Source organism: Manis pentadactyla, chromosome 1 (genome assembly GCF_030020395.1).
Source record: "Manis pentadactyla isolate mManPen7 chromosome 1, mManPen7.hap1, whole genome shotgun sequence".
Classification (NCBI taxonomy): domain Eukaryota; kingdom Metazoa; phylum Chordata; class Mammalia; order Pholidota; family Manidae; genus Manis; species Manis pentadactyla.
The window spans coordinates 19,677,544-19,702,158 of NC_080019.1; the positions used below are offsets into that span (position 1 = coordinate 19,677,544).

Consider the following 24,615-nt stretch of genomic DNA (forward strand, 5'->3'; position numbering starts at 1 on the left):
CGGAAGCGGAAGCTCTGGCTTGGCCTTGGGTTCCTCCGTGGCGGGGATGTCCCGTGGGAGAAAGTCAGGAAGTCCGCGGGGCTGGTGGGTTTGACTCCTCACCTCCAGGCTTTTGGTAAAATCGGGCGAAGAGACGCCCAGGAGAAAAAGAGCGTGGGAGGGAGCTCCACCGCCCAGGAAAAGAGCGAGCGGGCAGGCAGCACCGGGGCAGAACCGGACTGTGCGGGGTCCTTAGAGGCCGGTCCCGGTCGGCGCCGCTCCCAGGGCTATGGTGCGGGCAGAGCTCTGGGCGATCCCCAGGTGAGAGCAGCGGCTCCGCCCGCGGATTCCCCGCGGGGGATTGGATGGATGCGGGGTGGGGACGACGGGATGCTGCCCGCGCGGCTCCCTGGTAGCACCCCGAGCGGCCGCAGGCGGGGCAGCAGCAGAAAGCACAGCGTGGGCCGAGGAGGCGGCTCCTGCTGCTGGTAAAGTCCCCAGCCCAGGAGCTGTTTCCTCCGTAGTAGGCGAGTTGACAGGACAGCCAAAGAACAGGGCTCCCCTTTACAGTCTCCTTCGAGCTCTTTTCCCTTGCTACTCGGAGCTGATTTATGCGGAAACATGCCTTGCACTTGTACCTGGAGGAACTGGAGACAGTGGATTCGACCTTTAGCGGTGGTCATCTACCTGGTGTCCATAGTGGTGGCCGTTCCCCTGTGCGTGTGGGAATTACAGAAACTGGAGGTAAGACGGTCCTACAGCGTCGGCCTCTACCCTTTCTTCTTTCGCCCTGCACATTTAAGGTTGTCTGTTTTTGCCCTGGATGACCCAGACTTGATATCCTGAAAACCAGGTCATGGAAATGAGTATAGTTTGAGGACATAAGCTGTCTGGTTTCGGGTTCATGATTTTTCAAGTATGCTACAGGTGGAGGTAGGACCGGGCGAGAAAATAGTTCACGTGTATTAAGATAGCTGCTTAGAAGAGCGCTGTTTTCCAAGTATTCATCAGTTCCCTGAAAGTAAGGTGACTTTATTCCTCAGATCTGATCTGGTCAGATGTTGACCTTAACTAGTTCAAATAAACTGCCTTTAAAACCATGCACTGAATTTTATTGCATTTAACTAGCTTCCTGAATTAAAGGATTCTAGGTGGTTTAATTTTGTTGTTTGTTTTTACTTTAGAAATTAACTGTTAACCAACAAAGGTTTTGCAAAAAGTCCCTTGTATATTTTTTGATGTCATATTCTTATTATGACATCAGTAAAGTACTACAGGCTGGAAGACCCCAAGGTAAACACTATAAAAATAGTATGATGACCTATAAATTAGAAGTTAATAAAAAACCAGGAACTACTTTACTTAGAAACACCTATTTCACAAGAGCTATGACAAGGGCATGGCTATTGTAGGCCTTTTATTATGAAAATGATTTTTGCATAATTAAAATGTATTTAATATACTTTTTTTTTCTTTATGGTCACTAAATTGTTTTTGTTGACTTTCCCACATTGGCATAGTCCATACAGTTATTTTTAATGTTAATATAATAGTCTACTACATTAACCATTTCCCATTTGTTAGATATTATTGTTTCCATAATTTGCCTACCAAAATCCAAGTTTAGACATCCTAATACAAATAAGGATTTCTTCCTTTGAAGTATTTCTTCGGAGTACGATATAAGAACTACTTCTATGGGTCATAATAAGTATAATATCCATCTAGTTTAAGACTTCTCTTAGTTGTTAGTTTCAGCTGTAGTTTTTAAGTGCCAACATTTAAGGACAGTTTTAATCTGCAGTCTCCACTGCTAACACCCTGAGCCAAATTCTCTTCATGTCTTGACTATTCTCAACACGCCAGCCAAAGTATCCAGTTAAAACATAAGTCACGTTATTTGTGTCCTCTTCTCAAAGTTTTCCAGTCACTCCTAGTCCCAGAGTAAAAAGCCAGGATCCCTAACTCATCACCGAGGCCCATCATTGACACCTCCCCCTTTGCAGTCCCCTCCGACTTTAAATTCCTGGGCTTTCCCTACACTCACCTTGCTCAAACATGCGGTTTGAGCTCCCTCCTAAGGCCGCTTGTGCACTAAATGTTCCCCTTTCAGGGCATGCCCTTCCCCCAGGTGGCACTCTCATCCCGTTACATCCTTCAGATCTTCATTCAAATGTCACCCAGCTACCCTGTTTAAAAGCTGCAAGCTTCTCTTCCTCAACTCTTCACATCTACTCCCTGCTTCATTTTTCTTCCTAGGACTCACTGTCACCTAACACAATATGTATCTTACTTTGGGATCTTCTGCCCAAATGTCTGATACTTAATAAATGATTATTTGGTCCCAGTGATAGATCAGGCTTGTGTTCTGTATGATGAGAGAGACAAACACGTCACCTGCCTTCGTGGAACTTAGTGGTGGAGACAAACACAGCCAACAAAAATCGGTAAAATAAATTGTAAGAAATGCTGTGGAGGAAACCAAAATCTAAGAAATGAACAGGCAGGGCAGTCTTAGTGCCCTCAAAAGACCACTCCACCAACTTGGAAAATTAAGTGGAAGTGTAGGGAATTTAAAAAGCTCTTTATGGTCATTAAGAAGTCATGGATACCTGGGCTACAGTGACTTACAGATGGAAAACTGAATTTTAGGTATCCTTGGAAGTAAAGAAACAGGACCTGTCAATGGATTGGATTGGGGAGGAGAAGCAATGAGAGAAAGGGAGAAACCGGGAATGACTTTAGGTCTGTGTCTTGAAGAGCAGGGTAAAGCATTTAGTTTGAGATACATGAGAGACAGACAGGCATGTCAGATATGCAGCTAGATGTGCAAGTATAGAGCTCAGAAAGGTTTGAACTGCAGATATAAGTGAGGGTGCTGTTAGAGCAGTGACGGTGTTTTAAATCGTAAGGATGGATGAGGATTATGAAGCGGAAGAAGAAGAAGAAAAGGTTGAGGACCTGGCACCAGTATTTAGAGGTCAAGTCGAGAAAGTATAGGCACTTATCAGAAAGCAGCATTAGCCAGGCGGGGAGTGGAATGCCAGGAGAGTGCAGTCTTGGAAGCCGTAACAGTAAAGGGTTTCAAGAGGGCAAAGCAGGGAACAATGTCTGGGGCTGCTGAGATGTCCCATTTTGAAGAGATAAGAGCTTGTGATCCTAGTAATGGTTTCAGTGGAGTTGTAAGAGCTGAAACTGGAGAAAGTTGTTTGAAGAATCAATGTGGAGTAAAGAAGTGGAACAGGATGTGAAGACAAGTTTTTGTGGTAAGAGTGTGGAATTAAGGAAGGGCTTTTTTTCCCCGCCTCTTGCTATGTTTGTTTCTGAGATTAGAGACACTAACTAGAGTCCCAAGATTTAGGTATACTGTTATTTCATCTTCAAAACCCTGAAGCATAGGACTTATCCTCATTTGTAGATGTGAAACCTGAGAAGGATCCTTAAGTGGCTAAGGTGACATTGTGCTGAAAAATATACATAAATCCTTATTCTCTTCATCATTATTCACTAAATGAGTTCATGTATCTGAAATGCTGAACACCATGCCTGGCACAGAGTAGGTGCTTAGTACACCCTAATTACCACTCTTGTTTTTAAGTATCACCATTGTTGCGTTGGAGCAGCAGCTCTTTTTTCTTGTGGAGTAGCATCTTAGTGGGGGTTAGATTCTCAGGTGAACACCTAAGGCAAAGTTCTGCTTGAGCACTAGATAAAGTATTGACATGTCGAGAACAGTTTTCTGTGAAAAATACATGTCTTTAAACACTAGAATCACAGTGCTCACAGGTCAGTGAGAAGTCAGTGGGAACAGGGATCATAGAAAGCAGGAGATTCATAGAGCCCTTCTCATACCCACAAATGTCAGGATGCCCATCTGCACCGTTTAAACTCTCTCTCTTATCCCTTTCTTGACTGAGCATGTGTAACTGAAGTAAGTTAAGTGCACACGTGATGTCACACTGCTCCAAAGTCACTACCCTGCCCCACTCATCCTTACACCCCAAGCGCTGCCCTGTGTAAATGCTTCTCTCTTCTCCTCAGGAAGATGGGGCCCAGGAAGCATTCGCCTGTTCCTCTCTACTCTCTGCTTTGAAAGCATTTGGCTGAGAAACAGTTAGTTACCTTACTCCTGCATGCTGTTCTTTCTTTCTTCTCTACTTTTCTTCAAGTTACCTTTGGAAAAAAACTGTGCTACTTTATCTCCTTGTTTTGTGAGCCAAAAAATCCTACTCCTGGCTAAGTTTAATGATGTCAGTGGTATCCTTATATCACAGTGTCTCAAGTGTGAATAATTTTGAGATAAATGTCAACTAAAATAAATGTAATGATTACATTAATTTCTACACATACCTAGAGTTGACTTCTTAAAATGTTAAATAAATATGTACACACATAAAATAGGTTAAATTTCTTATGCATATAGCTTTTTATATAGCTCAAAACCAAAACACCTATAAAACCAGTGATTCAAATTAATGGCATTAATGTGGACAGGTGATGTTTTTTCTGAAACTAAATTACCACTTGCAGTATAAAAATGGTACTAACTATGATGCAAGATTTTTTTAATTTGGCATCCCTATACTGAAATGACTCAATTCTCCAGTCACTTGTTTTATGATCATTTGAAAACAATTCCTTGCTTACAGCACACTGAGAATGCTTGGCCTTTGTTGATCACAAACACATCATTTTTCTCTTAAGTCTACCATCACGTTCTACTTTTTGGTACTTAGGCAATCATAAAAACAAATGTGGGCATTGAAATTACTTGGCAATACTGTTCTTAATGATCACCGTATAATGGAGAATATCTCAAATATGCTTCTTTATTACAGTTATTGCTAGAATATGCCGGTGGTGGTGGTGGTGGTGGTGGTGGTGGTGGTGGTGGTGGTGGTATTTTAGGTCATCACTAAAATGAATACTCAATTTTAAATGAAATTGAGCCAAGCAGAAATCCCTGGGAAATAATTGCCTGAACATTCCTTTTAGAGTCTTCACTCCACATACTGGCTTTTCACTTTTGCTTTGATTAATCTCCATTATTCACCAAGACTTTTATATTTGTTTTTAAGTTTCCCATACAGTTTAGTGTAGAATTCATCGTTGTAGAAATACATTTGTTCTCTACACTTTTCTGCTTCTTTAATCTTTGACCCGAGATGAAAAAAAATCTTGTTCATAATAGTAAAACTAGAAGTTGTGAACTTTGGTTCTATTTCCTCAGGTATCAAAAATAAATGCCTGCCTTTTGCCATTTTTTTCCTTTAAAAGTTAATATTTGCACTTTTTTAAAAAGAATTAAAGGATTCACACTTCAAGGCAAGAGTACAAGTTAGCATAAAATTCATTTCTATGGCCCCTCAAATAAAATAGAAATTCAAATTAACTTTTTTTACCAGAAAATGAGTGGATTACTTCAACTCTACCTTTGGAATGAGACAAAGTACATTTATAGAAATAGAGCTTTTAAAGGATAAACTATTGATCAATACTGCCCTAAAAAATAAATTAGAGCTTTTTAAAATGTAATATCCTGAGTTGATATTGTTGTGTGTAAAGGGGGTAGCATATATGAATACAGTTTGCTTGGACAGTAGTTATGGTGTTACTTATAGGGGAAGGTTAAAAGACAATGCATGTAAAAAACTTAGCAAAAGTATCAGGCAGGTAGTCAACATTCACTAAATGTTCTACTATCCTATCGGGTAACAATAAACTTTGCAGAAAATGTAGGTACGTTTTTCTAACTTTTCAGACATAAAAGCAAAGGAATAAACCAATAAAAGATTTTTAGGTTTGACTTGCAGAAAATTTTCAAACTCCTGTATATCACCAGACACAATAATCAAATATAAAAGGCAAATAACAAGCTGGCTGAAATAATATGATGTAAATTTTTTTATTGAGGTATAATCGACATACAGTATCTAATTAGTCTTAGTTATATATCATAGTGTTTCAGTATTTTTATACATGTGAAGTGGTCCCCACAATAAGTCGTTACCATCTGTCACCATACAAAGGTATTACAATGTTAATGACTATATTTCCTATGATGTACATTACATCCCCATGACATATTTATTTTATAACTGAAAGTTTATATTTCCTAATCTCCACCTATCTTGCCTACCTCCCAATACTTTCCTCCTCAGATAACCAAAAGCTTGTTTTCTGTATTTATGAGTCTGTTTCTGTTTTGTTTTATTTTTAGATATCACATGTAAGTGAAATCACGTGATATTTGTCTGACTTATTTCACTTGGCATAATAGCCTGTAGGTCCATCCATATTGTCACAGATACTAAGATTTCACACTTTCTTATGACTCAGTAATATTCCATTGTGTGAATGTTTGTATACCCCACCCTCCCACCCCCACTCACACACAGACATCTTCTTTATCCATTCATCTATCAGTAGACATTTAGGTTGCTTCCATATTTTGGCTATTGTAAATAATGCTACAGTGAACATAGCAGTGCATATTTGGATTGATGTTTATCATTTCTTCAGATAGGTATCCAGGAATAGAATTGGTAGATAATATAATAGTTGTATTTTTCATTTTTTGAGAAACCTTCATGCTGTTTTCCATAGTGGTCACATAGTTTACATTCTTACCAACAGTGAGTTAGGGTTTCTCCACATCTTCACCAACATTTATTTTTTGTCTCTTTGATAATGGCCAGTCTGGTGTGAGGTGATATCTCATTGTGGCTTTGATTCACATGTCCTTGATGATTAGTGATATTGAGCATCTTTTCATTGCATGTAGGCTATCTATATGTCTTTAGAAAAAGTCTGTTCAAGTTCTCTGCCCATTTTTTAAACAGGTCGGATTTGTTTTATTTTTAAGTTATGTAAATTCTTTGCATAATTGGATATTAACCCCTTGGGATGGATGATTTGCAAATATCTTCTCCCATTCAGTAGTTTGCCTTTTCATTTGTTGGTGGTTTTCTTTACTGTGCAAAAGCTTTTTAGTTTAGTATAATACCATTTGTTTAGTTTTTATTGCCCTTGCCTGAGGAGACTGGTCAAAAAAATTGCTATGACAGATGTCAAAGAGCTTACCACCTATGTTTTTTGTGAGTTGCATGGTTTCAGGTCCTACATGCAAGTCTTTAATCCACTTTGAATTTACTTTTGTATATAGTGTAAAATAGTGGTCCGATTTTGTTCTTTTGTATGTAGCTGTCCCATTTCCCCAGCACCATTTATTGAAAGAATGATTTTTTCCCACTATATATTCTTCCCTCCTTTATTACAGATTAATTGACCTTATATGTGTAGGTTTTTTTCTGGGCACTCTATTCTGTACCATTGACCTATGTGTTTGTTTTTGTGCCAGTACCATACTATTCTGATTACTGTAGCTTTGTAACATAGTTTGAAACCAGGGAGTGTGGCACCTCTAGCTTTGTTCTTCCTAGAGTTGTTTTGGCTATTTGGAGTCTTTTCTGGTTCCATACAAATTTGAGGGTTCCTCATTCCAGTTCTGTGAAAAATTCTATTAGTATTTTGATAGGGATTTCATTGAATCTGTAAATTGCTTTGGTAGTATGGACATTTTAACAGTGTTCTTCCAATCCATGAGCATGGAATATCCTTTCATTTATTTGTAGTTTATGATGTTAATAATCCTTAATGCATACAGTGCTATTACAAAAGGCCCCATGAGGAAAAATGCTTGACTCCACAAGGATAAATGTGCCCCAACCCTCTGCAAAATCACAAGCTGTACTGAAGGGTAAATTTAAAAAGCCATGAGTCATTTGGAAAATATCAAGCCTCATTAATAATCAAATGAAAATTTGAGAAATAAAAGTACTTGATTAGCTCTTTTGTTTTAATATTAGAGAATTTATACTAACTTTGTTTTTTACCTCTTAAGGTTGGAATCCACACCAAGGCTTGGTTTATTGCTGTTATCTTTTTGCTGTTGACCATACCTATATCACTCTGGGGGATATTGCAACATTTAGTGCATTATACACAACCTGAACTACAGAAACCAATAATAAGGTAAGTGTTAACATATTTTGATGTTAGTGTTTTGTTGGCTTATTTCATAAATATGATGTAAGACATTTTTAATTTGTGTTTTGCTTCTAGGATTCTTTGGATGGTACCCATATACAGTTTAGATAGTGTAAGTATGTTTCATTTTATTTCATTAACTAAGAACTTGTTTGATACTAATTATACTTACAAAATGCTTAAAGAAATGGAATGTTATTTGGCAGCAATGCATCAGATTAGTAAGAAAAGTGAAAATGTTCGCTTGTTTTTAATGTTGATAAAGAATACATAGTATGACAACTGAAACGGCAGATGTTTTAATTTTTCAAAAATCTATAACTGTTTTCTTTGTAATCTTAATATTTCAGATGAGTAGCTCTTAGTCTTTTAAATAATGTAATATTTAAATTACATTATTAGCCATTTTATTTATTAAATTTTTTATTTGGACCAGTGGAAAAAAAAAAACCCTTCTTCTCCAATGGATTCTAACACATGCAGTTGTTACTGATGGCTGCTTTCCTTTAATTTGATTAAATAGCAAGGAAATGTCTTTAACAGCATTTTCTTTGATCATGTCAAGAAAATTTTCAGATTATATTTAGGACCCCAAGTATATAATTTAACTTCTCTCTTCATATTCATTATTTAGCCCCGAACATGAATGTTTTTGTTTGCCAGTATCCAAGATGTGTGTTGCTCTTAAAAATTCATTTCATAGATTGTCTGGTAGCCATCATAATGATAAATTTTAGAAAATTTTTTGTATGTAACAAGACATCTCAAGTTTTAAATTTAGCTTATTGTGAGTACCATGAATTAATACTGGTAATTCATTTTATCTTAGCTGCAACTATTTTTAACATCTGTGCTTTTTTGTAGTGGATAGCTTTGAAATATCCTAGCATTGCAATATATGTGGATACCTGCAGAGAATGTTATGAAGCTTATGTCATTTACAACTTCATGGGATTTCTTACCAATTATCTAACTAACCGGTATCCAAATCTGGTATTAATCCTTGAGGCCAAAGATCAGCAGAAACATTTCCCTCCTTTATGTTGCTGTCCACCATGGACTATGGGAGAGTACGTATGTTTGGTTTTAATTCTTTTATGTTTTGGTTTTATTTAAGCAGAATTTTTAAGTATCAGTTCTCTGCAAAGCATGTGTTAAATACTGTGAGTAGGACAAAAAGTCTAAGACTCATAGTTCATAGCCAAGTTGGAAAACTAACAAAACACGTTTTTATAATCCATACATAGAAGTTAGTGTCTTTTACATTACCCATCCTAAATAGAAAAGTTAAAATATTGTGAGGAGAAACATCTTAGAAATCATTTAATCACCCTTTTATAATTGGGAACCAGGGTCCACGGAGATTAAATTACTCTAGATCACATAGCTAGTAAAGAGCAAGATCAGGTCTGAGACTTGGGGAGAAGATAGTGTAGGTGCAGAAACAGCATATGATATGAAATAGCAACAATTAGCACTGTTTATTATAGTAATTTGTAATTGGTTAGTTGGCCTTACTATACATTCATGCAAGACAGTAAGGGAAAATACAGACAGAAAAGTTCAGTTGAAGCTAACATTACACCTACTACATGAACTGATGGAATTTACAGTTTGGTTAGGAGGATTAGGAATTAAGTAAAGACAAATGATATAGTTATTTATTTTAGGAAAAGCTACGAAGGAAAAAAAACAGCAGACTGAAAGGATCGTAAGGAAAAACTAATGTAGGCTGGAGAAGCAGGAGAGATAATTGTGCTCAATTCCAAATACAAGGACAAATAGAGATTTATAGCCAGTGAGCAGACTGAGGTGGTCATTGGATAGAAATTACTAAGAGGAGACATCAAAGGTAGATACTCTCTTTAAACTGGCCTAACAGGACATTCTTGCTTGCAAAGGTAGGCCAGGTACTTAAACACCCAGTGAGGGATGAGGAGTTCGACCAGGTGTCTTAGGTAATTGGATATCAAAGGTAAGGGCAGATGGTTTAGCGGATTCCTTGCTTGCACTGACTTAGGCAGGCAAAGATCCAAGAATGATGCCTGGTTGAAAAGAAGGCTCAGAGGAGCCCTGTCTAAAGTTTGGTCAAGGAGAGTCTTTGTCAGATGAGGATGCATATTACTGTGCTCTTTGTACCCTTACCTGGAAGTGGGCAAGGCTGGAAGAGATGGCAGTAGTCAGTAAATATGATGATGATGGCTTGGCTTTGATCAGGACTTTCCTATTAATAGAGAACCTTAGATGAAGCTCCAGCTGTCTTTTCCGACTGGCTCATTCTAATTAGCTGGTGTTCAACTAAAACCCCAAACCTTTTTCAAAAGATACTGCTGGTCAAAATTCCCCTATTCTGTGCTTGTGCAATTGATTTGTCCCTAACTATGCAGGGAGTTACATTTATTCTTGTTAAATCTCTGTGTTGATTTCATTTTTTGAGACTTTTGAGTTCTGACAAATGCTGCCTAAATAATGTCAGCAGTGCATCCATAACTATAACTAAGATTTTCTTTCCTTTGAAAAGACATTGTTTACCAAAGTCCTGTGGTTTAGGGGTGTGGTTTTAGTAATAATAAAACTTCTCATTCTCTTGTATATAAATACATTTTAGGTTGCCAGTCTCCCTCTATTAGATAACGTGTTACATATCTGATAATTAGTCTGGCTATTGCTGTTTAGGCTAATTCAGTATAATGTTTTGATCTTAAAATGCAAATGGCATGGCAAGTTTGCAGTCATTAGATGATAAAAACTAAGTCTGCTTTTTGGGTAATGTAGCACAAGTTTTCTTTTTAATGAACATTAAATTTTGTGTATGTTCATGAGAGAAAGGAAAACATTCCACTTAATGATTTAGTACACTTATGAAACAAGTGTTTTCATGAAACAGTACTAATCTTTAGCATGTATATCCTTCCTCCCTTTTGTTTTTAAAGCTGGGGTCACGGACCACTAAATCAAATCAGACACTGAGAACTGTTGGTCTAGGGTTTATACGTAGTAGTGGATATGCTAGGTCTTTATATTTTGTTCAATTTATTAGTGGTAAATTGTTTTCTGAAGTGGCAGTACCAAATTACTGTCCCACCAGCAGTATAAAGTACTTGTAATTGAACCACATCCTCACCCAGACTTTTTTATGTTTGCTTACCAAGAGGGTATAAAATGGTATATCACTGCAGTCTTAGTTTGGATTTCCCTGATAACTAATGAGGTTGAGCAGCTTTTCTTATTTACTAGCCATTTGTGTTTCCATTACTAAGAAATGTTTGTTTCTATTTCTCATTTTTTTAATGGGCTGTCCACCTGTCTGTCTTGTGTCTTTATAGGACATCTTTATATATTTAGATACTAATTCTTTAATATGTGTTAAAAATTTCTTTTTGCAGTTTTTGACATGCTTTGTCACTTTCGTTATATCTTTTGATAAATGAAAGTTTTGAATTTTTATATAATCGAATTTATCTTATTTTATAGTCAGTACTTTTCGTGTTTTGTTCAAGAAGTTCTTCCCAATGCAGGATCATAACATTCTCCTGTGCTTTTCTTCTAAATGTTTCAAAATTTTCCCACCAAGACTTACAAACACTTGCTGATTTTTATATATAGTTGTGTGAGGTAGAAATGCAATTTCATTTGATTCCATTGTCTAACTTACAGCACCATTCTCCCCCTTTTTCTTCACTGTTATATATTGCCATCTCTGCCATATGTGTTTCCATATGTATGGATCTGTTGGTGGTCTTTTTTTTTTTTCTCTTTTATTGGTTAACTTTTCTGTCCCAAGACCAATTCCATGCATTAACTACTATAGGTTATTAATAAGCCTTAATATGAAGGGCAAGTGCCCCAACCCAGTTTTCTTGGCTATTCTTGGGTCTTTGCTCTTAAATATGAATTTTAGAATTGGTTTCTCAAGTTGTTTGAAAAACCTGTTGGAATTTTTTAGTCTAATTGAATTCAGTCTTTATTGCCAGCTTTCATGATTTTTTAAGTCTTCTTTTCTGTGGATATGGTTTTGTTTTCTACTTAATCCAGCTCATTTATCTTTTAATAAAGTTTACTTTTCTCATCAGTCTTGTACATCTTTTGTTGACTTTATAAAATCTTATGTTTTATTGCTACTATAAATGGTATGTTTTTTTAATTAATTGCTGCCCTTGTATAGGAAGGTAATTGGTTTTTGCATATTGATCTTACATCCAAAAATTTTGTTAAATCCTTAGTCTGTAGATTTATGAAAAGTCCTCTTCAAATGAGGGATTTCTTTGCCTTCCTGTCTTTATTCCATACATTTCTGTCTTCTCACTGTGCTGGTGAGTGTCCCTAGACGTTCTTGCATCAGTCCTGATCTTAAAAAGAGTTCCTAGAGAATTCACAGTTGAATTTGATGTTTCTAAAGATGTTTTGAGGGTATCTTTTATCAGGTTCAATAAGCTCCATTTTATTCCTAGTGTGTGAAGATTTTTTAATCGTAAGTAAATGATTCAATGTCATCAAATGCTTTTTCTGTACCTATTGAGATGATCATGACATTTCACCTTTAACCTGTTTATGTAGTTTATTAGATTAATGGCTTTTCTAATGTTAAAATCCCCTTGCATTTCAAGGATAATTTTAAAGTAGTTACAATGTGTCATCTGCTTTTCTACATCACAAGATTAGTTTGCTGGTATTTTTTGTAGAATTTTTACATCTGTGTTCATGAATAAGATTAGACTATAAATTTCCTTTCTTATGCTGACCCTGCCTGGTTTTCATATCAAGGTCATACTGCCTGAGTGGAATTACTGCCTTTTATTTGTACACACGGGAAGAGATTGTGTAGTATACCTTGAAAGGTTAGACTTGGACTCTTCTTTCCAAGATGATAATTACAGAACAATTTAGGCTGCTTTTTGCTTCTGGAATCTTTTTTTTTTTTAATTATAGTTTTTAGTAATTAGAATAGACAAAGTTTTAAAATGTATTGTCAGATATTAGTTTATATCTTTTTAATCTCTGTTGGATCTGTCCTCATTCCTCCTTTATTTTCCATTTCTAATAGTCGTATCTTTATTTTTTCTTTAAACGGCCTTGTCAAAAGTTTGCCTATTTTTACTAGTCTTTTCAAGTATTGACTTTTGGCTTTGTTGATTCTCTTCTACTTTGTTTTCTATTTTAATTTCTGCTCTGTTTTTATTTCCTTTCTGCCATTTCTTTGGTTTACTATGTTCTTTTCCTAACATGTTGGAGTCTTAGCTCATTAATTTATAGCCTTTTTTCTTCTTTAATATTGCTTTTAAAACTTTACATTTCCCTCTGAGTTCTACATTCACTGAATTCTAGTTTTGTTTTTTTAATTGAGATATAATTGGCAAAAAATATATTAGTCTTTTGTACAACATATTATTTGATACTTATATATGTTGCAAAATGATCACCACAAAAAGTTAACATCCATCACGACATGAATCCCAGTTTTTATATTTAATATTTTTGTTATCCAGTTTAAGGTTTTTAATTCCTATTGATTCCTTCTTCAGTTGAGTTATTTTGGAGTATTTTTAAATTTCCAAACATAATGACTGGAGGCCTGGGGGTTGGTTTTTTATTTATTTATTTCCATTGCAATAAAAAAATGTGCTCTGTATGAGACAGTCTTTGGAATTGGTTAGGATTTGTTTCATGCCCTCTAGTATATGATCAGCTTTTATAAAGGTTCCCTGTGTGCTTGAAGAGAATGTGATATTATATTGAGTGGCTGTGTTATATTCACATCCAGAGACCAATCTTACTTTATTGTGTTATTCAGTAGTTCCATACTTGTGTTAATTCTGGCTACTTGTTCTATCAGTTACTGAAAGATATTTAAATTCTGTCATTGATAATTTGTCAAATTCTTCCTGTAGTTCTGTCAGGTTTTTTTTAAATATGTATTTTGATGCTGTTCCTATTCCAGATAATCTTTTTTGTCTTAAAAAAGTAATCTTGTTTGATATTAAGTTATCCCACTTTACCTTTGTTTAGTATTTGCCTGAAATATCTTTCTCTGCCTTTTACTTGCATCCTTTCCATGTTTTAGGTGCGTCACTTTTTTTAAGTTTAATCTGATAGTCCATCACTTCGTTTATAATCTTGTCATGTTTTTGTTTTCTGTTCGTCTCACCGTCTCTTTCCTTTTCTCATTGAATACTTTCTAATAAACTTATTTTGGAATATATTTAAATTTACAGAGAAGTTTCAAAGACTAGACAGAATTCCAGTATACCCTTCATCCAGCTTCCCCTAATATTAACATCCTCTACAATCGTGGTGCCTTTGACAAACTTAGAAATAACATTGGTATATTACCTGCGGACTCTTCACATTTCCCAAGGTTTTCCACTAATGTCCTTTTTCTGTTCCAGTATCCAGTCCAGTAATCCACATTGCATTTAGCCCTTTTTTAACATGTAAATGTTCATTTAATACCTTGAGAGAGGAAGTTCCAGAGGGTCCTCCTAATTATTTCGTAAAAATTTTAGTAATTTTAAGGTTTTTCAAACATTTGAAGAATACAAATGTAAACAAACAAATCTGTTTTATAAATAGTAAATACTTATACTATTTAATAAATAAATTATACTATAAATTTATTGAATTGATTTAATTTATATATTTGGTTACTCAATTAACTTTTAATAAATATAGGTCTATGATTCCTATTTACAATTGTAAAATTTTAAAAAAAAACCTTACAAACCAAAAGCTTCTTCATAGTTCATTTAGTGGCAGAACTCTATAGTCTTCAGTTATTTCTGCTTTTAGTGTGACTGTTATACCTATTATGGAATGCATATTTTTCACTGCAGCTTTATCGGTGTGTTTGATTACAGGTGCGACTCCAGAGCCCAGTGGTAGTTGATTACATTCTTCTGCTGTTGTTTTTCTTACTCTAGTTTTTTCTCACTACTAGTTTAGAAGTTATAGTTTCTATTTCTAGTCTTAATGTGGCTAATGAGTAAGTTTTGACCATGACTACTTAAAATCTAATCTTAAAAGTTACACACCTTTTTTTAATAAATTTTGTTTGAAGTCATTTGAAGATCTAACTACACTTATTAACAGTTTACTTGCTCCTCACTCCCTCTTGCAATCTCAGATCTATCTGGGATCTTTTCGTTTTTCTGAAGTACTGGACCTTAAAAGTTCCTGTAGTGTCAGTGTATCAGTGTCACATTTTCTCAGATATAACTTACCCACAGGTTATCTTTATTTTGCCCTCATTCTTGAAAGATAGTTTTGCTGGATGTAATTCAGACAGGAATTTTCTCCATGTATTTTAGAGATTTTTATTCTAACTAATTCTGGCTTCCGTTGTTAGTGTATAGCCTCTCCTTTGGCCTGATTGTCATTCCATTATAGGTGACCTGTCTTCAACAGCATTTAAGACCCTCTCTGCGTTTTGATGCTTTGCAGTTTCACTATCAAGTATCTCGGTTGTTTTTTTGGTTTTAGTCCTGCTAAGTTACAGAATACCTTAATCCGTAGATTTCTGTCTCATGAGTTCTGAAAACCTCTCAGCCGTAATCTCTCCTGATTTTGACTTTCCTTTACTCTCTCTTCCTTAACTCAACATACGTCAGACCTTCTGATTCTATTATGTTCTTTGTAACTCTCTTACATTTGTCTTTTTGTCTCAGCCTTTTGCTACATTCTGGCAATTTCTTCAGATATATCTTCCAGTTTATTAATTCTCCACAGCTTTCAAAGGTATCTATTGACTGCTTAATCCACCTGCGTAGTCACCTTAGTGGTCTCAGGTTTGGTTTGACAGTCAGCTCATAGAAAGAACACTATAGGTTTAACCCGGCTCCAGCTTCACTTGGCATTGTAAAGGGTATGGGAAGGAAGCACAGCATGTAGAGCCAGGGCATGCTCACTAAGAGGCCTTGGGGCAAGCCCAAGTGCACCTCCAAAGCCCACCACCACCCAGGGCACTCTGAGATGTTAAGTGGGAGTGAACCACCTCAGCACAGAAAGGGCCCCCTAGCACAGAAAACCCCAACAGTTTTTTATTCAGTCCTAGTAACATAGCAACTCATGGTCTGTATGCCAGACTCTCAGTCTAGATGTAATTCGTAAGCTAGGGGATTAATAATACATAACATTGATAACCAGTTCTCCTGGTAGGAGTGCAGAATAAGCATTTGCCCTCAGAGCAAGTTGGTCTTTTAAGAAAACTTCCACAAGGCTCTCAGGTGAGTTTTCCCCTACACTGAGTGAGCCAGGCAATAGGATAAAAACTGTTTCATGCTGAATATTGGTTTTGCCCTTCAAGGTATCTAGTCAATAACAGTCTCTGGAATGATATTTAAATACCAAACTTGAAACTGAATCCTAAGTATAAGTAATAATTCTAAATATACTTTCACATACAGCATTCATGTAATTCATCTGTTACTCAGTGTTTCCACTCAGGGACCCACTTCTGTTTGTTTTGTTCTCTGTTGCTCCATACAGGACTTTGAGACTGTACACAGAAAGGGAGATCTTTCAGAAAATAGTTGTCAAATAATTTAAAAAAATAGTATGGAAATAATTTATTTGCTACCATCTATGTTCTTCCCTAGTTGCCATTGAGAATGACTGAAGGAAATAAAGATGGTATTTGTCAAAGACATTTTAGTTGGGGGGCTTTGGGGAAAATCTCGTACTATTTAAATGAGTGGTTGAAATGCTGAGTCCTTTCTCTTTGGCAGAGTATTGCTCTTCAGGTGCAAACTGGGTGTCTTGCAGTACACAGTTGTCAGACCGTTCACCACCATTGTTGCTTTGTAAGTACATAGAACTTAAATTATTTACTTTTTTTAATCCTCAGGCTCTTAAATGGGTACAACTGAGTAAAAAAAAGAGCAGTAATTGTTTTTAACACAGGTCTAGGCTATTAATGAAAACAGTATATAGAAACCTTCCTAAATTGTATGAAATAAAGTGACCGTTTACAGGCCTATCACCACAGAATTCTTCTTAATAACATTCTTTAGAGCTCTCTGGGAAAGATTTAAAAAATACTTCCTTTTCTGTGTGAATACTTAGTGTGCACATTGCTTTCCAGGAACATCTGTTACATGAAGTAATAATAGACTTACTTTAGGTTCATTTAAGTTTTATTTTCTAACATAGTTAACTTCGAATATGAGTATTATATTCTGAGGAGGAAATCATATTTTTCTTTTTTAAAAATTCTGTTGAGGCTTAACACCTGAGCTCCAATAGTGTATCATTAGGCTACCTGGTAATACTGTTCCCTAAGTATCTTAAGAACATCAAGTAATTTAAAGCAGGTTGTTTATGTTTCATCTGCTAATCATAATTAACATTCTGCATGTTTGCAGAGGGAGAATGGGAAGAAAGGTGAAAAAAACCACTCAATTCTTTATTTTGCCATTGACTTAGCAATTATTTTGTGACATTCACCTTAGAATTAAGAATAATTCACTTAATTTATGAAGGCATGCTTTATGTCTATGCAGTTTAGAAATTGGATAATCATGTAAGTTAATTCTTAGATCTGGATCTTTATAAAATTTACCTGTAAGACAGTTTGGGGGAAAAACATTGCAGTTGCAGTTATAGACTTGCATTATATGCTTTAATAATCAAGCTTTTGATAATTAGGCATAATTTTTTTTTTAATTAATAACCTTTCTTGTTCAGTGTATGTCTTATTTTGGATTTACTTCAAGTTGGAGGAATACTCATTTCCAGAAAAATGTTGTAAGTTTTGAATCACCTCTGTGACCAAAATAAAGTGATTATCTGCAGGTTCTTTTTAATAAATTTCTAAATATAAGTATTGTCATTGCTTTATTTTAAAATATATTTCATTTAGTTAATCATAAAGTCTCATTTTTGTCATTTTTTTAGAATCTGTGAGCTGCTTGGTATATACGATGAAGGAAACTTTAGTTTTTCAAATGCTTGGACATACTTGGTTATAATAAACAATATGTCACAATTAGTAAGTAAATATTCATCTTATTGTACTAAATTAGTTTCTGTAACTAAGTTTTCTTAAGGAAAGTTTCTTTAGAATAAAGCTTAGTTATTTTCAGTTTTGAAATATGATTTACAGGAAGAACTTGAAGAAACTGACATATGTTTTTATACAAAAATAAATATCTATTATCTTTATTAATTATTTGGTAATTTTATACCTTGACATATCGATCATGTTTGTTCCTTTGGTTCAGGTGCATATTGCATGGTTTTATGAATATGTTATAAGTAAAAGCACAGTGATCTTCTAACAAAACAAAAAATATATATACTAGGCATATTTAGTAAGAGAAATGTCTGATTTGTATATGACAGTACAGAATTTGAGTAAAAATGGGAGAATAAAATTCTCTCATGTATTTGGAATTAAAGGAAAATTGAGAATGCTAGATTTTTAAATGTTCTAGAAACTGAAATTCTATAAGTATGTAACTATCTGATCCTTTCAACTTAAGAATGAGCATTTTATTTAAAATCCTTAGTTAATGCTCTCAGCAAAATAAGTTTCGATGCAGTGGCATACATGCATGGCTTTAGAAGTTTATAATAAAAATTAAATGTCTTTGTAGTCAAAGCTTTCCCACATTTCATATTTTTTGGAACAAGTAATTCCATATCTGAATGTATCCCCATGAAATGGCCAGACGTTTTTTTTGCTTTCAATATCTTTGTATATGAAGCCTATTATTTGTAATGGCAAAAGGCTAGAAACAGTCCAGTGATGGAGACTAAATGTACACAGGTCCTTCCAATGGCCAAAATAGGCAGTTTTAAAAATAATCCTTATGAAACATACAGAAAAGTAAGACACTTTAAGTGGAAAAAAAATCAGGCAACAAAATTTTTATTTAGTGAGGATACCTGTTAAAACCTTATGTATGAAAAAAAAATGGTTGGATGATGGCACTAGAAACAGCTTTTTACTTTTCTTTACTACTTCATAATCTAAGGTATTTTAAATGAGCAATTTATAATATTTTAATGGAAAGAAGTGAACCTCAAGGAAGATGTTTATTGCTATACAATACTACACTAGATTATTATGGCTGATTTCTAAAATTAGCTTAACAGTAAGTCTTGAGCATTTATTTTTTAAAAGTTCAGCTTGATTAGCATATTACCCTCAGAAATTGTTTGCCTAATCTTTCAGGTTTTGTGGCCACAATTTTTTTGAAATGGTACTTATTTAATGTGTTCTTATAAGTAATGTGCATAGTTATGCGAGATAGACTAGTTAGTAAGCTCAACCCTTGTAAAATTAATGGTAATTTGTATATAAAAGCCATTAATAAACAGATAGATATGCGGCTTTTTTTTGGCTGAATAAGAGCCTTTTCTTCCATTCATGGCAGTCATTATTGTTTTCTTATGGGTCCTAGAAAGTGAACACTTAAACTATTTTCAGGAAGATTTTGTACATCTCTTCTGAGGAATTCCATGTCATATGTATTCATCCACAGTAAACAGTGAAAGCTTGTTTATCTAAAATAGCATAATAAAGCCTAGAAAATTTTGTCTGAGACATTTCATTACTCTGTACCAGGTCTCTGGTTTATAACTTTAATATTGCTATTACAGTCTTTATTCTTTCTGAATAAGTTTGTCAATCTTGTTTCTAGTTTGCCATGTACTGTCTTCTGCTGTTTTATAAAATCCTGAAGGAAGAACTGAGTCCAATCCAACCGGTTGGCAAATTTCTTTGTGTAAAGCTAGTGGTTTTTGTTTCTTTTTGGTAAGTGTTGCTTTCTCTAAAATGTTCCCATTTTCTAAAGAGCAATAAAACTGTTGATTAGGGAGGATTTTTAAAATAGTCTTCATACAGAAGATGAATTGAAATATCTTTACATACCTTTTAAAAAGTCCATTCTTTTAGCCCTTCTTGGTTTTTCACAAATAATCAGATGGTCACTATAACATTTTTGGAAGAAAACTTGAGACAACCTAAATGTCTGTACATTAGAGGAATCATTAAATCATTGTCCTTTCATAAGAGAATACTCTACAGTTTGGAAGAAAAATATAGAATATTTAATGATGTCTATATGTCCGTCAGTGAAAATACATTTTAAAACCAAAGGCAAAACTATACCTGATCCCAGCTTAGTACAGGGTGGGGTAATAGGGGCCTGTCAAGTACACCAAATTTAACAATATACAAATAATACAAAAAGAAAAAAAATCTTTGAAATCCTTCCACCCAGAACGATTTAATTAGTGCCCATGTCACAATAAAACTCCACAGAAATTAGGTTGCTCCTAATTTTTCTACCATTATTATCAACATTCAAGTGAGTATTTTGTGTATGTAACTGTGAAAGCTTATCTATCTCATTATTAGCTGTTTAAACTTCACATGTGGTCGTATCCCTAGATTTGCTTGAAATGCTCAGTATGTCTCTGTTGTGGAGTCAGACCCCTTCTGAGTTTGTCTGTAGTTGCAGTATTTCACACAAGACTGGTTTCAAACTGTTTTTTAAAAATAATCTTAATAATCTATTAATACATGTGCATTATGTATCTATCCTTTATTTCCTTTTTAATGCTTACTGTATATAACAGGCATAGTATAAGAACTTAAAGTCTAATTGTGCACTTTCAAAACAGATGAATAAAGCGAGTACTGAAGTTCTAAGAATACATTAACAAAATTCACATGATGCAACTGTTAGAAGAGTAAATTTACAAAGCAAATAAATATATTTAATGTGGATTACACACTGTCTTCAGGATACTGCTGTAAAAGCATAGTGGTGGTGGTCCACAGGTTGTGCTGGGGGTTAACTTTTTTAAATGGCATATTTTTAAAACAACTGCTCATTTTATGCTTGATATAGATTTGGCGTTTACCTTTTCCTAACATATAGGCAAGCAGTAGTTATTGCATTGTTGGTAAAAGTTGGCGTTATTTCTGAAAAGCATACATGGGAATGGCAAACTGTAGAGGCTGTGGCTACAGGACTCCAGGTAAGTAGTCCTATCTGTGAATTCAACAAACCTTCCTGTTTAAAATAGCATTTTTACATATTCTCTTCTAAACCTGACAGTGTGCAGGTTATGGGGCTGTTATCCTCACTTTACCCATGAGGCAACGGGAACCTAGAGAAGTCAGACATAGTAATTTGTTGTAGAGCCAGGAGTAGAACTTAGATTTTGCTATTCTTAGTATCTTTGTGTTCTCCCAGTCCTTGGGCAGCGAATTGCAGATGTATTGTACTTTGTTAATACTTGATTGAAGTTGTAGAGATTTAGTTATTTCACATTTTTTCTCATTTTGAAAAGATCAGAAATAATTATTTCAGAAAATGAAAAATGAATATACGTACTTAATGAAAACTGAAGTACTTTTGAAAAGAGCTTTTCCTTTACCTACGAAACTAGATTTAAACTCAAAGGTGGCTGATTTGTTTTTGTTCATGTTGTAGGACTTCATTATCTGTATTGAGATGTTCCTTGCTGCTATTGCTCATCACTACACCTTCTCATATAAACCGTATGTCCAAGAAGCAGAAGAGGGTTCATGCTTTGATTCCTTTCTTGCCATGTGGGATGTTTCAGATATTCGGGATGATATTTCTGAACAAGTAAGGCATGTTGGTAAGTATCAGCCATTTAATTCATCCAAATAGGTAGGTTATTATAGATCTACACTGAATCTCCTAATAGTCAATTTAGTAGCTATTTAAGAGATAAAAGACTTTGTTTAAAGCAGTGCCACAGAAAGGCTCTTCAGATGGGGAGGGCAGAGGGGGAACTTATTTTTAGTGTGGTAAGAATAACTTTCAGCTAACTTGGAAACCGTTTTAATTACTTTAAAGGAAGGACCGTCATGGGACATCCTAGGAAAAAATTTTTTCCTGAGGATCAAGATCAAAGTGAACATACGAGCTTGTTATCATCATCATCACAAGATGCAATTTCTGTTGCCTCTTCTGTGCCACCTTCACCCATGGGTCACTACCAAGGGTTTGGACACACTGTGACTCCCCAGACTACACCTACTACAGCTAATTTATCTGATGAAATATGTAATAACACTACAGGAGAGAAAAGAGAACGTTCAGATAACTCCGTTGCCTCCTGAACAGTGCAAAGTAAACTGTTCTACTACAATGTTGCTTCATTACCTGGTATCCCATTGCTCAGGATTTTGTGCTTGAGACAAGCCATAAAAAATGGAAAATTTCAGCACAAAGATAGGCAAAGGCCAGGTACAACTACTGGATTTATATAACTTGAGTTTTGTATATCACAATTTGTCTGAATATCCTAGACCTAGATTGATTTCTTAGCATTAGAGTATTATATACTCAAATGGTAGAAAATGACTACTAAATGTTCCTGATGTTAAATTGCTTTATCAAGAGGGTGGACTAAATGTTCCTAATTGGGAAATTGCTTTATGAAGAGTGGGTTACATTAAAAAAAAAAATTAACACTTTCTACCACTGCTGCATGAATTTAATGCTCTGGATTTAGCAGAAAGTATAATTGAGAAATATGAATTAGTGGAACTTTATCATGTGCCATATGCTTACCTGATAATTACTTCTCTATTTCTCAATTGGATGTCTTCAATAAATAAGAATTTATCATTTATTTTCTGCAACTTTTTGTCTCATTTATAAATCCTTTTTTTGGGTTTTGACAAAAAGTTCTTTAAAGGCTATTATTTTTATCATTACTTTATTATTTTAAGGGCTGTTATAAAAATTCTTTATTTCTATTAGGGCTAAAGATGATATACCTACAATGAAAGATATACATATCTTATATTCCTATTAGGAAAAATACCTAGGACACAATCTTACTAATTTGAAAAATAGATTCTTAATTTGAAAATTTTTAATTTTTAAAAAAATTTAATGGTTACAAAAATAAAAATCTAAAAATTAATCTAAAAATCTGACATTGCTAATAGATTAGTAAGTAGGTTAGCCATGACTTTGAGATTAAGTTAATTAACCAGAATATAGAAGAATACAAAAGAAACTTGTGATAGAAATGGACCCTACTTTTCCACGGTGCTTATTAAAGGTGTCAGCAGACATAAATCTAGGCTGAGTAGTCTTAATTATCCATTAAGCTGCAGTCAGAAGATATTAGGTGCTATTTGAGAAAAATATGTTACTTAATCTAATTGCTAATCACAATGCAATTAGATCATGTTTAACTTTTTTTTAAGTTTCAAGGATATATGTTTATTTTTCAAAATCCATTTCATATCAGAGTATCGTGTTTTATTTTTATTTATTATTGTTTATTAAGATCTTATTAATATATGCTGTTATAAAGGTTTCACATGAAAAACAACATGGTTACTACATTCACCCATATTATCGAGTCCCACCCATGCCCCACTGCAGTCACTGTTCATGAGTGTAGTAAGATGCCACAGAGTCAGTACTTGTCTTCTCTGTGCTACACTGTCTTCCCCATGGTCCCCTCCACACCATGTGTACTAATCATAATACCCCTCAATCTCCTCCCTCCTTCCCCATCTGCCCTTCCCTACCCTTCCCCTTTGGTAACCACTAGTCCCTTCTTGGAGTTTGAGAGTCAGCTGCTGTTTTGTTCCTTCAGTTATGCTTCACTGTTATACTCCACAAATGAGGGAAATCATTTGGTACTTGTCTTTCTATGCCTGGCTTATTTCACTGATCATAATACCCTCTAGCTCCATCCATGTTGTTACAAATGGTAGGAATTGTTTTCTTCTCATGGCTGAATAGTATTCCATTTACTTCTCCTATTCATCTACTGATGGACACTTGGGTTGCTTCCATATATTGGCTATTGTAAGTAGTGCTGCAATAAACATAGCAGTGCATATGTCTTTTTGAATCTGAGAACTTGTTTTCTTTGGGTGAATTCCTAGGAGTGGAATTCGTGGGTCAAATGGTATTTCTATTTTGAGTTTTTTGAGGAACCTCCATATTACTTTCCACAATGGTTGAACTAGTTTAGTTTACATTCTCACCAGCAGTGTAGGAGAGTTCCCCTTTCTCCGCATCCTTGCCAGCATTTGTTGTTCTTAGTCTTTTCGATGCCATCCTAACTGGTGTAAGGTGATAACTCATTGTGGTTTTAATTTGCATTCCCCTGATAATTAGTGATGTGGAGGATCTTTTCATGTGCCTGTTGGCCATTTGAATTGCTTTGCAGAATTCCCTATTCATATACTCTGCCCATTTTTTAATTGGGTTATTTGCTTTTTGGTTGTTGAGGCATGTGAGTTCTTTATATATTTTGGATGTTAACGTGTTATTCGATAAGGCATTTACAAATATATTCTCCCATACTGTAGGATGCCTTTTTGTTCTGCTGATGATGTCCTTTGCTGTACAGAAGCTTTTTAACGTGATGTAGTCCTATTTGTTCATTTTTGCTTTTATTTCCCTTACCCAAGGAGTTGCATACAAGAAAAAGTTGCTCATGTTTATATTGAGATTTTTGCCTACATTTATGGTTTCATGACTTACATTCAGGTCTTTCATCCATTTCAAGTTTACTTTTGTGTATGGGGTTAGACAATAATCCAGTTTCATTCTCTTACATGTAGCTGTCCAG

The 24,615-nt window shown here is 35.0% G+C and overlaps 1 protein-coding gene across 2 annotated transcripts; it reads left to right on the top strand.

The window, feature by feature from the left end:
- TMEM184C (transmembrane protein 184C) lies at positions 1–22,644 on the top strand. 2 transcript variants are annotated; one of them, XM_036888991.2, is made up of 11 exons: positions 1–84; positions 550–723; positions 7,883–8,013; positions 8,104–8,140; positions 8,893–9,098; positions 16,749–16,823; positions 17,917–18,010; positions 19,668–19,780; positions 20,913–21,012; positions 21,471–21,642; positions 21,864–22,644. In XM_036888991.2, exons 2-11 carry the CDS (start codon positions 601–603, stop codon positions 22,127–22,129), a joined length of 1,317 nt encoding a protein of 438 aa, XP_036744886.1. In that variant the 5' UTR covers positions 1–84; positions 550–600; the 3' UTR covers positions 22,130–22,644. The 2 variants fall into 2 exon arrangements, with proteins under 2 accessions (XP_036744886.1, XP_036744885.1); XM_036888990.2 differs by lacking the exon at positions 1–84 and adding an exon at positions 166–300.
- The last annotated feature ends 1,971 nt before the right edge of the window (positions 22,645–24,615 follow it).

Bases quoted from the DNA above. Each gene is read 5' to 3' on its own strand.
- TMEM184C (XM_036888991.2), top strand. From the start codon at position 601: ATGCCTTGCACTTGTACCTGGAGGAACTGGAGACAGTGGATTCGACCT. The intron at 18,011-19,667 runs GTAAGTAAATAT...TCTTGTTTCTAG, and splicing joins TAAACAATATGTCACAATTA to TTTGCCATGTACTGTCTTCT. The intron at 21,643-21,863 runs GTAAGTATCAGC...ATTACTTTAAAG, and splicing joins TGAACAAGTAAGGCATGTTG to GAAGGACCGTCATGGGACAT.